At 43.3% G+C, this 12,209-nt stretch overlaps 1 protein-coding gene across 4 annotated transcripts in view; it reads right to left on the minus strand.

The window, feature by feature from the left end:
- MSRA (methionine sulfoxide reductase A) overlaps positions 1–12,209 on the minus strand; it is a 230,607-nt gene that overhangs the window by 104,293 nt on the left and 114,105 nt on the right. For all 4 annotated transcript variants that reach the window (XR_012715351.1, XM_075269319.1, XM_075269317.1 and 1 more), the window contains one exon: positions 8,697–8,765. Coding sequence is in view for 3 of the 4 variants with exons in the window: in XM_075269319.1 (XP_075125420.1) it covers positions 8,697–8,765 (69 nt within the window). In the remaining variant the exon portion in view is untranslated. The remainder of the gene's footprint in view (positions 1–8,696; positions 8,766–12,209) is intronic.

A 12,209-nucleotide genomic window follows, 5' to 3' on the forward strand; every position in this document is an offset into this window, starting at 1 on the left:
TTGTTCCATCACCATTGGTGGGAAGAACCTGTGTGAGACTCTGCAATGAGCTAGGAAAGGGCACGAGGAATCGGCCCATGGGTTTAGGAAAATGTGTGGTGGGAATAACAAACACCAGGTCCTTCTGTTCTGGAGAAGGTGTTGTGTCCATTACCTTTTGGCAATGGTTTGATTCTCATGAGAGCTCCCACTGTTCGCAATTGGCCTGGAAGAGCAAGGTTAGGGCTATAAGGCATCTTTGGCTGGGTTCCCGTCTCGTGGCAAAACCATTTATCTGCTTTTGTGCTCCTGGAGAGAGGGAACCCAGCCTTGGTTGGTTCCATCACCATTGGTGGGAAGAACCTGTGTGAGACTCTGCAATGAGCTAGGAAAGGGCATGAGGAATTAGCCTATGGGTTTAGGAAAATATGCGGTGGGGATAACACACACCAGGGCCTTCTGTCCTGGAGAAGGTGTTGTCTCCGTTACCTTTTGGCAATGGTGTGATTCTCATGAGAGCTCCCACTGTTCGCAATTGGCCTGGAAGAGTAAGGTTAGGGCTATAAGGCAACTTTGGCTGGGACTCCCATCGCGTGACCAAGACCATTTAGCTTCTTTTGGGCCCCTCAAGAGTGGGAATCTATCCTTGGTTGGTTCCATAACCATTGGTGGGAAGAACCTGTGTGAGACTCTGCAATGGGCTAGGAAAGGGCATGATGAATTGGCTCATGGGTTTAGGAAAATGTGTGGTGGGAATAACAAACACCAGGCCCTTCTGTCCTGGAGAAGATGTTGTCTCCGTTACCTTTTGGCAATGGTGTGATTCTCATGAGAACTCCCACTGTTCGGAATTGGCCTGGAAGAGTAAGGTTAGGGCTATAAGGCAACTTTGGCTGGGTTCCCATCGCGTGACCAAGACCATTTATCTGCTTTTGGGCTCCTGGAGAGAAGGAACCCAGCCTTAGTTGGTTCCATCACCATTGGTGGGAAGAACTTGTGTGAGACTCTGCAATGAGCTAGGAAAGGGCACGAGAAATTGGCCCATTGGTTTAGGAAAATGTGTGGTGGGAATAACAAACACCAGGCCCTTCTGTTCTGGAGAAGGTGTTGTGTCCATTACCTTTTGGCAATGGTTTGATTCTCATGAGAGCTCCCACTGTTCGCAATTGGCCTGGAAGAGTAAGGTTAGGGCTATAAGGCAACTTTGGCTGGGTTCCCGTCTGGCGATCAAGACCATTTATCTGCTTTTGGGCTCCTGGACAGCCATGGTTGGTTCCATCACCATTGGTGGGAAGAACCTGTGTGAGACTCTGCAATGAACTAGGAAAGGGCACGAGAAATTGGCCCATGGGTTTAGGAAAATGTATGGTGGGGGATAACAAACACCAGGCCCAATGAGAACTCCCACTGTTCGCAATTGACCTGGCTTCCGTTGTAGCTAGCAACACTTTTCTCTACAGCGGCCACTGCAGGTGAAATGATGTATTACATGATGGTTATTCAAATGAATAGACGGCCATATAATACATGGATGTCCTAGGTCAGACAGTCTGAGAATCACTCATTTGTTAATGACACTTTGCTTTGGCTTATCCATTGGGCCCCAACCAAAGGCCTCCCTATGACCCTTTACAAAAAAACCCAACAAAGTCAACCATTTCTATCCAAAAATTTTATTGTGTCACTTTTAGCTACCGGTAATGTTGTTCTTGCACTATTTGAATCAATTAAAAGTAATTCAGAACTCTTACATCAACTTGAGCCAATCCCCCTGCTTTCAGGAATTATTTCAATAGGAACTGAAAAGCTAAAAAAAAAAAATTCACATTTTCTCGAGCATTAGCAGGAATGGTTTTAAAACGCACCCACGGAGTAGAGAACAAAAGTGCAGAGAGAACAAAGGGCGTGCGCCATAGAATGATTGAAAAGTGCTAATGTTACGGGTACAATGCAGAAAACAAGTCTGATCGCACTGTTCAAGAACACGTCGCCCTGTACCGTCTGGAACATTCACCGTCTACAACAATTAGTGAATTGGGGAGGGGGGGGGGGGATAAAACCGGAAAAAAAAACCTAGGCAAAAAAAGGAAAGAAAAGTCAAATTAAAATTAGAGACAACAAAGAAATTCAAACAAATCTTGATTGGCCAAATAAAATAAAAAGTAGAAAATTGGTTTGAAAAAAATTAAAAATTAACAAAAATAATCTATAATAAAAATAGTAAATAAACAAGTAATAACGGACTGCAGATTTTTATATTTTTCTGTACCGGTAAAATTAGACAAACCTTCTTAGGGAACAACTCAAAAGTGACAAAAAGAAAAGAAGAATGAAAAAATAAAAGAAAAATGTAAAGTAAAATTCATAGAAAAAGATTCAAAAAACGTAAAAATGTGAGAAACATAGACTGAGCATTCTATTTACTTTTGAAAAAAATAGGATTGGAATTGATTTACACTTTACTTTATATTTTTTAAAGGGATCCTATCCTTCTAACCCTCTTTTTTTCCTAAATAACACGTCGGAAGAGCCTTAAGAAAGGCTATTCTTCTCCTACCTTTCGTTGTCTTCTCCACGCTGCCGTTTGCTTGAAATTCTGTTTTTTGTCAGTATGTAAATGAGTTCTCTCGCAGCACTGGGGGCGGACCCCAGCGCTCAAACAGCACTGGGGGCGGCCCCAAAGTTGACAGAGAACTCTCCAGCGTCCCCTCCCTCTTCTTCTGCAACAAGGTCTTCACTGCGTCTTGTTTCGGAAGTGTCTTCAAACTTCTAGGCCTTGGGCTAGAAGTTAGAAGACACTTCCGGAAGAAGACGCAGTGAAGACCCCGTTCCAGACGAAGATGGAGGCGGCGCTGGAGAGTTCTGTGACAGCATTGGGGTCGCCCCCAGTGCTGTGAGAAAACTCATTTACACACCGACAAAAACCGGAATTTCAAGCGAACAGAGGTGCGGAGAAGACAACGAAAGGTAGGAGAAGAATAGCCCTTCTTAAGGCTATTCTTCTCCTACCTTTTCTCCACGCTGCTGTTCACTTGAAATTCCGTTTTTTGTCAGTATGTAAATGAGATCTCTCACAGAACTGGGGGCGGGCCCAAGTGCTCAAACAGCACTGGGGGCATCCCCAATATTGCCAGAGAACTCTCCAGCGCCGCCTCCATCTTCATCTGGAACGAGGTCTTCACTGTGTCTTCAAACTTCTAGCCTGAGGCCTAGAGGGCTATTAAGGGCTATTAGAGGGCTATTAAGAGGGCTATTCTTCTCCTACCTTTCGTTGTCTTCTCCGCACCGCTGTTCGCTTGAAATTCCGGTTTTTGTCGGTGTGTAAATGAGTTTTCTCGCAGCACTGGGGGCGGCCCCAATGCTGTCACAGAACTCTCCAGCGCTGCCTCCATCTTCATCTGGAATGGGGTCTTCACTGCGTCTTCTTCCAGAAGTGTCTTCTAACTTCTAGCCCGAGGCCTAGAAGTTTGAAGACACAGTGAAGACCTCGTTCCAGACGAAGATGGAGGCGGCACTGGAGAGTTCTCTGGCAATATTGGGGCTGCACCCAGTGCTGTTTGAGCGCTGGGGTCCGCCCCCAGTGCTGCGAGAGAACTCTTTTACGTCTAGGCCTCGGGCTAGAAGTTAGAAGACACTTCCGGAAGAAGACGCAGTGAAGACCTTGTTCCAGTCGAAGATGGAGGCGGCGCTGGAGAGTTCTCTGGAAGCATTGGGGCAGCCCCCAGTGCTGCGAGAAAACTCATTTACATACCGACAAAAAACAGAATTTCAAGCGAACAGCGGTGCAGAGAAGGCAACGAAAGGTAGGAGAACAATAGTCTTTCTTAAGGCTATTCCGACGTGTTAATGATAAAAAAAAATGTGATTGAATGATAGGATCCCTTTAAATTTACCATTTTTATTTTTCGCATAATGCCCGATTCAATCGTCAAAAAAAAAAAATAGATAGAAAAAAGATAAAATATAAAAAAAAGACAGAAACAAAAACACACAATCCAGCGCTTGCATAACGTTTGTGCCTACACAAGATGGCTGCTTCGCTTTATGCTGGATATTCGGTACCATGGCAACAGTGTATATTGAGGCTGGCTAAGGCCTTGAATGGGGCTTTATACCACGTTTTTGTTTTTGTGTTGTTTTGTTTTTGACGTGGATGGCATGACATTATGAATATATGAATTATTCACTCTATGACTGACTATACAAGTGTACATTCTGTACGCACGTGCTTAATGAACTGAAGTGGGCCTGGCGTAGCTATACCGCCAAGGACAAAATAGAGGTGCGTGCAAGAACAGAAGGGCTCCAGAGAAGAAAAGACGCCCCGATGAGCAGAAAGCATACGCTATGGGTAGAGATGTCATAGGAATGCTTCTAAACCTTGTTCCAATACATAAAAAAATTACAGTTCAATTATTCTGAGATACATTAAAGCCTCATAACGTCAACAGTCTGTAGGGATTACATAGAGGGTTCAGGACAGTATTTCTAATAAAAAACAGTAAGAATTATGTTTTTAACCAATTCAATTGTAACGAAACTTTCGGACAAGTTTTGAATAGGGTTGAGCCGATCTTGAGATTTCAGGATCGATTTTAAGATCCAATTTCCAATCCTTTTCCAACTGATCCCGATCGTGAAATTTGCTCGTTGGCTGATCGGGATCCGATCTTTCCCGATCGCTTAACCCTAGTCAATACTTCTCTATGGGAAAAGTCACTTTTAGGGTTGAGCCGATCTTGAGATCTCAAAATCCGATTTTCCGATCATTTTCCAGTCAATCTGGATCGTGAAATTTCCTTGATCGCCAATCAAGATCCGATCTTTCCCGATCCCGGTCACTCAACCCTAGTCAATACTTCTCTGTGGGAAAAGTCACTTTTAGGGTTGAGCAGATCTTGAGATTTCAGGATCGATTTTAAGATCCAATTTCCAATCCTTTTCCAACTGATCCCAATCGTGAAATTTGCTCGTTCGCCGATCGGGATCCGATCTTTCCCGATCCCGGTCGCTCAACCCTAGTCAATACTTCTCTATGGGAAATAAAATCACTTTTAGGGTTGAGCCGATCTTGAGATTTCAAAATTCGATTTCCGATCATTTTCCAGTCGATCCGGATTGTGAAATTTCCTCGATCACCGATCAAGATCCGATCTTTTCCGATCCCGATCGCTCAACCCTAGTTTTGATTTTCTCCTGCAGCATTTGTGACATCAAAAATTTTTTAGAAAATTTTACAAAATGTTTATTAACAAATGTTTGCTTCTTTCTATGAAATCTTGAACCAGGTTCTCTAATTCCAAGATATTATAAATCTTTGAAGCCTCAGCTTCCCTGCATTCTACTGAAGCCCACCAACCCCTACACCTAGTATACTTATTTTACCTCTCAGTCGTGAAACAGGGGAAGGATAACTTCCCCCGTTTCGCGAATGAGAGGTAAAATAAATACACTAGGTGTAGGGGTTGGTGGGCTTTAGTAAAATGCATGGAAGCTGAGGCTTCAAAGATTTATATAGGGTTGAGAGATCAGGATCGGAAAAGATTGGATTCTGATTCCAATCCTTTCCTGTGGGATTGAAGTCGGAGGTTATTTCCCACAATGCTTGGCTACTGGCCAAACATTGTTAGCTTTTGCCACATTGATTGGCCAGTAGCCAAGCATTGTGGGAAATAACCTTCGACATCGATCCTGCGGGAAAGAATCGGAATCTGATCTTTTCCAATCCCTCAACCCTAGACTTATAATATCTTGGAATTATAGAACCTACAACAGAGATTCATGGTATCAAATGAGAGATGAGATTCCCAGCTTTCATACGACACAAGGACTGCAGGTCTACCTCTATAATCTTCAGTGACTATACACTTGGGATGTTTAGACGCAGTTGCTCCCAATCAAACTGTATTTGACTGATGATATCTCTGGAAATAACAGCGGTAGAACTGGGTAGAACTGTGATCCTGGTGTCATGTGAAACATGAGAAGAACTATGTTTTATAGTGCAAGCCATAAGTGTATAAAGTGCCCTCAATCTCCAGCTTCCCTGCATTGCACAACAGTCGATCCTTCCTTACACCTAGTGTAAGAAGGGCACAGATATCAGCTCTCTATCAAACAAGGATGAAAATAAAGAAAGTCAGGATTTCTCAACATTTGTTAATAAAGAATATTAGAAAATGTATTATTGATATAAATGCTTTTATTTGTTATGCTTTAAATCATTATAATCGCTTGAGTTTCTAGATATTCTGTAAATTCATCCGACTAATATTATAAATGTGAAAGTTTGTGTGTTTGGATGTTTGTTACTCGATGAAATTAGATAGTAACCTCGATTAACACATAGGCTACTTCTTATCCCATTAAATGACATGGCTTCACGACTGTTATGAATTTATGTTCACATACTATATTACACTGCTCAGTTAATTGCACATTGCTGATAATGCCTGGTCTGTTATCTCTCTATGCAAACACACAGATAACACTGAGTCCATTCTTATTAAATTATCTGCATAAGTGTTTTGTTCAGCCAGAGTGAGGAGGGGAGTGACAAATTCACTCTAGGCAGAGGGCCGAGACAAAGACATGGGAAAACCCTTTTAATTCAAATTGGTAGTTTGCCAATTTTAAACCTGCCGGGACAAAGAAAATCTAATTGGTCGCAAAATTCTCAAAAAATGGGAATACTACTCGCTCATCTCTAGTAGAATCCCTTTAACAGTCGAGATGGCAATATGATTTTAACCCATCAGGCAAAAGATCCAAACTACTTTAAGGTAGAAATGAGCTTATTGTATAATGGGGACCTCCCGGCAATGAGGGTCTTGTCTTTCGGAACCTTTCTTCTCAATGACACATCAACATGGAACTACAATGCATGGGCTTTGCTTTTCTCCACCATCAGACAAAAGCCGTAACAATGGAAGGGAAGCAAGATCATGCTAATATCATTATAACAGCTTGTATTCTGAGAGAGGAGACCGGGAGACCAAGGCCACAAATCCATGAAATGCCAAACTTCTTGGTCTTGAACGGACAAACATCGACAACTCGGAAAGAAAAGCTCTACAGAAAAAGACATCACAGGTTACCGCAAATGTAAATCTATTTTTGGCCGACGGTACGCTTTAGTAACTCGATAAACAAGACTCTAGAAAGTGCTCTCTAATGCTGTTTTATCTCGAAGCTCCACTCGTCCATTCCACTGAATTGACCGACGCGTACCTGGTTATAAAGGAGTTATTTGCGGCAAGAGTGACTTATTGCATCAGTGATGGGCAGCCGCGCTGCCCGGAGTCCACAGTCACATTTATTCGCGGGTGATAAATGAGAGTATTATCACAGTGTGACCGCGCTCCCCATGTAATTACATAACCTTCATTACGTTAAATTAAGCAAGTCCTCCGTTCAACTCAATTTTGGGGGCAGCCTGACATTATTAGTCTGACGTCGCCGTCCGTTCTAATTCCCATTTCATTTGTTCACAACAGTGGGGGGCGCCCGGTCAGCTTTTAAATGCCTGAATTTCATATTTTCATAGAGGACAAGAAGTAATTAATCCAGGGAAATCGCTCAAATTGCTAATTTGCTATTAACTTACGACGAATAATTCCAGAGAGAGAACAAGTTATCTACATCGAAATGTGGAGCTTCTTCACCATCAAACACAGAAAAAAGGCTAAAAAGATAAATATTCATACATTTTATTTTCATTTGAAATCTTCAATTTTTAAAGGGGATGTCCAGGATTAAAAACATGGCTGCTCTCATGTAGAAACAGCACTAAACCTTTCCAAGGTTGTGTTTGGTTTTGCAATACAAATTTCTTGTAAATAGGGTAGAATTGTAACCAGAACCCAGCCCTGCAGATAGATAAGTTACTGTCACCAGACCCAGCATATCACTCCAGCCCTGCAGATAGATAGGTTACTGTCACCAGACCCAGCATATCACTCCAGCCCTGCAGATAGATAGGTTACTGTCACCAGAACCAGCATATCACCCCAGTCCTGCAGATAGATAGGTTACTGTCACCAGAACCAGCATATCACCCCAGCCCTGCAGATAGATAGGTTAGTGTCACCAGAACCAGCATATCACCCCAGCCCTGCAGATAGATAGGTTACTATCACCAGACCCAGCATATCACCCCAGCCCTGCAGATAGATAGGTTACTGTCACCAGAACCAGCATATCACCCCAGCCCTGCAGATAGATAGGTTACTGTCACCAGAACCAGCATATCACCCCAACCCTGCAGATAGATAGGTTAGTGTCACCAGAAACAGCATATCACTCCAGCTCTGCAGATAGATAGGTTAGTGTCACCAGAACCAGCATATCACACCAGCCCTGCAGATAGATAGGTTACTGTCACCAGACCGAGCATATCACCCCAGCCCTGCAGATAGATAGGTTAGTGTCACCAGGACCAGCATATCACCCCAGCCCTGCAGATAGATAGGTTAGTGTCACCAGAACCAGTATATCACCCCAGCCCTGCAGATAGATAAGTTAGTGTCACCAGAACCAGCATATCACCCCAGTCCTGCAGATAGATAGGTTAGTGTCACCAGGACCAGCATATCACCCCAACCCTGCAGATACTACATACCTTTTACAGCATTTTCATGACAGTTTATACTATATAATAAGTAATTGGTTCCTTTATTTCATACATAACCAGAAAATACAGATCCTTAGCTACTTACCAAATATGGCCATCTGTGTCCCTTCCGGAAATGGTTCGGTCATTGAATTGCCATTAACATGGTGTTTCACTGAAAAATATAACACAAGATGTCAGATGACTTAAAGTTCTAGGATGTGGCAATGATTTATTATTTAGAACCCTAATTTCAAGAAGAAAAACAATTTTATTAATAATAATAATAATGATAATAATAAATCATATGTCTTGGTTAAAGTGAAGTCTTATATACTCGCAGCTTTACTTTAACCAGTGAGTAGGAGAACACGAGCAGCTGACAGTGCAGGGAAAGGAGAGAATTATTTTATTATTCACTTGTCCCTGTGACTTCAGATAACCCCGTAACTTTTGTCCATGAGTTCACCCCCCCTTTACATATCCGAAAGCCTACTTGTCATGTAATCCCTTAGATGCTGCAGTCAATGCTGACAGCAGCACCTAAGTTGTGTTACATGAAAAGAAGCAGAAATAGACTTATTTTCCCCTCGTTAACAAAAAAGAAAATCACACACATATGGAAACAACAACTAAAATAAAATTAATAAGTATTTCTACATGATAAACGTCAGAAACCTTAAAATTCAGAGGCCAGAACTGATGTTTTTTGATCGTTTCACCTCTCGAAAACAAATAGTAATATAAACTGACCTAAAAGGGGTTAAGAAGGTCTATAACAAACAACAAAGGGAGAATAGACATAAAAAAGTAACATATCTACTATTTCTGGTACATACATCAAAACAGATGAATGTAAGGCTCTGTTCACATCCGTTAAAAAAAACAGCAAACCATGACTTAGTGCCGGATCCGTCGCTTGACAGACCTCATTAACTTATAATGGTGTACGTTGCTTTGCTGGAAAACAAAAGCGCTGCGTGCAGCACCATTTATTATGTCAAACGCGATGAAATCTGCAGCGGAGTTTCCTGACACAACGTCCGACACAATGTGAATAATACAATTTAACACTACAGATCTACGAAAAACAAAAAAATGACAATAAAACCAGGCTCCTAGGATATATGTGGCTACAAAGAATAGGCTAGTGTGTATGACATGTGCCCCACCCAGATGTGCAAAATCTATAAAACGCAACAAAGATTTAGTGCTGCACAACTGTTCTATCAATACATGGTACGGTCTAACTCATAAATATCAGACTGTCGGAAGATCCGAGCACAAATGACTTACTAGGTGAGCGTTAAAGGCAGTGTGTCATAAGATCCGCAGAATATCCCCCCAGCCCTGCAGATAGATAGGTTACAGTCAAAAGACCCAGCATATCACCCCAGCCCTGCAGATAGATAGGTTAGTGTCACCAGAACCAGCATATCACCCCAGCCCTGCAGATAGATAGGTTACTATCACCAGAGCCGGTATATCACCCCAGCCCTGCAGATAGATAGGTTACTGTCACCAGAACCAGCATATCACCCCAGTCCTGCAGATAGATAGGTTAGTGTCACCAGATCTAACATATCACCCCAGTCCTGCAGATAGATAGGTTACTGTCACCAGAACCTGCATATCACCCCAGCCCTGCAGATAGATAGGTTACTATCACCAGAGCCGGTATATCACCCCAGCCCTGCAGATAGATAGGTTAGTGTCACCAGAACCAGTATATCACCCCAGTCCTGCAGATAGATAGGTTAGTGTCACCAGATCTAACATATCACCCCAGTCCTGCAGATAGATAGGTTACTGTCACCAGAACCTGCATATCACCCCAGTCTCAGTCCTGTTAGTGTCACCAGAACCAGCATATCACCCCAGCCCTGCAGATAGATAGGTTAGTGTCACCAGAACCAGTATATCACCCCAGTCCTGCAGATAGATAGGTTAGTGTCACCAGATCTAACATATCACCCCAGTCCTGCAGATAGATAGGTTACTGTCACCAGAACCTGCATATCACCCCAGTCTCAGTCCTGTTAGTGTCACCAGAACCAGCATATCACCCCAGTCATGCAGATAGATAGGTTAGTGTCACCAGAACCAGCATATCACCCCAGCCCTGCAGATAGATAGGTTAGTGTCACCAGACCCAGCATATCACCCCAGTCCTGCAGATAGATAGGTTAGTGTCACCAGAACCAGCATATCACCCCAGCCCTGCAGATAGATAGGTTAGTGTCACCAGACCCAGCATATCACCCCAGCCCTGCAGATAGATAGGTTAGTGTAACCAGACCCAGCATATCACCCCAGCCCTGCAGATAGATAGGTTAGTGTCACCAGAACCAGCATATCACCCCAGCCCTGCAGATAGATAGGTTAGTGTCACCAGACCCAGCATATCACCCCAGCCCTGCAGATAGATAGGTTAGTGTAACCAGACCCAGCATATCACCCCAGTCCTGCAGATAGATAGGTTAGTGTCACCAGACCCAGCATATCACCCCAGCCCTGCAGATAGATAGGTTAGTGTAACCAGACCCAGCATATCACCCCAGTCCTGCAGATAGATAGGTTAGTGTAACCAGACCCAGCATATCACCCCAGTCCTGCAGATAGATAGGTTAGTGCCACCATTCATTAGGCAAACATTTTTAAAAAAACACGTGGTAAAGGATGGACTATGAGAAATGAATTAACTCATATCACTAGACATAACCTAAGATTCCCTGGTTTATTCAGGCATATTCAATACTCCAAAAGCTGACAAGTCAAAACGCTTCCTATGGCATTAGACTGATGAAACTATTATTTGAGAATCATGGTAGCTAGCTAGTTGGTGCTCTTTATTGTAGCACTGGGGATCTTGAGTTCTAATCTAACAAGGACCATCATTATCTACATGAAGTTCTTGTGGTCTTCTCATACCTGTGGGATTCCTATGGGTTCTTCAACTGTGTTTAAGACTTCAAAAACATTGACAGGTTGCCCCATGAGTAGGGTTGAGCGATCGGGATCGGAATTCCAATCCCGATCTTTTTAGGCGGGATCAAGGTCAGAGGTTATTTCCCACAATGCTTTGCTAATGGCCAGCGATCTGTGCAGGTAAGTGTTAGCTACTAGAGATGTTAGCTAGTCTCCCATTAGAATGAATGGATGCAGCTGGCACACAGCCTGTGCCGGCGTTCGGCTGCTTAACCCACTACACGCCAGCTGCGTCCATTTATTCTAATGGAAAACTAGATAACATCTCTAGTAGCTAACACTTACCTGCACAGATCGCTGGTCCGCTCCCCGCTGTTCTCGCTCCTCTTCTCGCCTCGCTGCTCCCACCTCCCAGGTTAGTGTTACAGACCTAGGAAGAAGGCGGGGCTCGTGACTTAGGAGAGTGTGGGCGGATACTGTTAGCCTTTCCCACAATGCCTGGCCATTAGCCTAGGTCTGTAACACTAACCTGGGAGGTGGGGGAAGCGAGGAGAGAAGAGGAGCAAGAACAGCGGGGACTGGACCAGCGATCTGTGCAGGTAAGTGGACACCAGGGGGACTAAGTAGCCAGAGGATTTTTTTTACTCACTACACAGCGTGGAGTCTAACAATTAAAGCGTTCAATTTTTAG

The sequence above is a fragment of the Leptodactylus fuscus genome, chromosome 3 (assembly GCF_031893055.1).
Source record: "Leptodactylus fuscus isolate aLepFus1 chromosome 3, aLepFus1.hap2, whole genome shotgun sequence".
NCBI lineage: Eukaryota > Metazoa > Chordata > Amphibia > Anura > Leptodactylidae > Leptodactylus > Leptodactylus fuscus.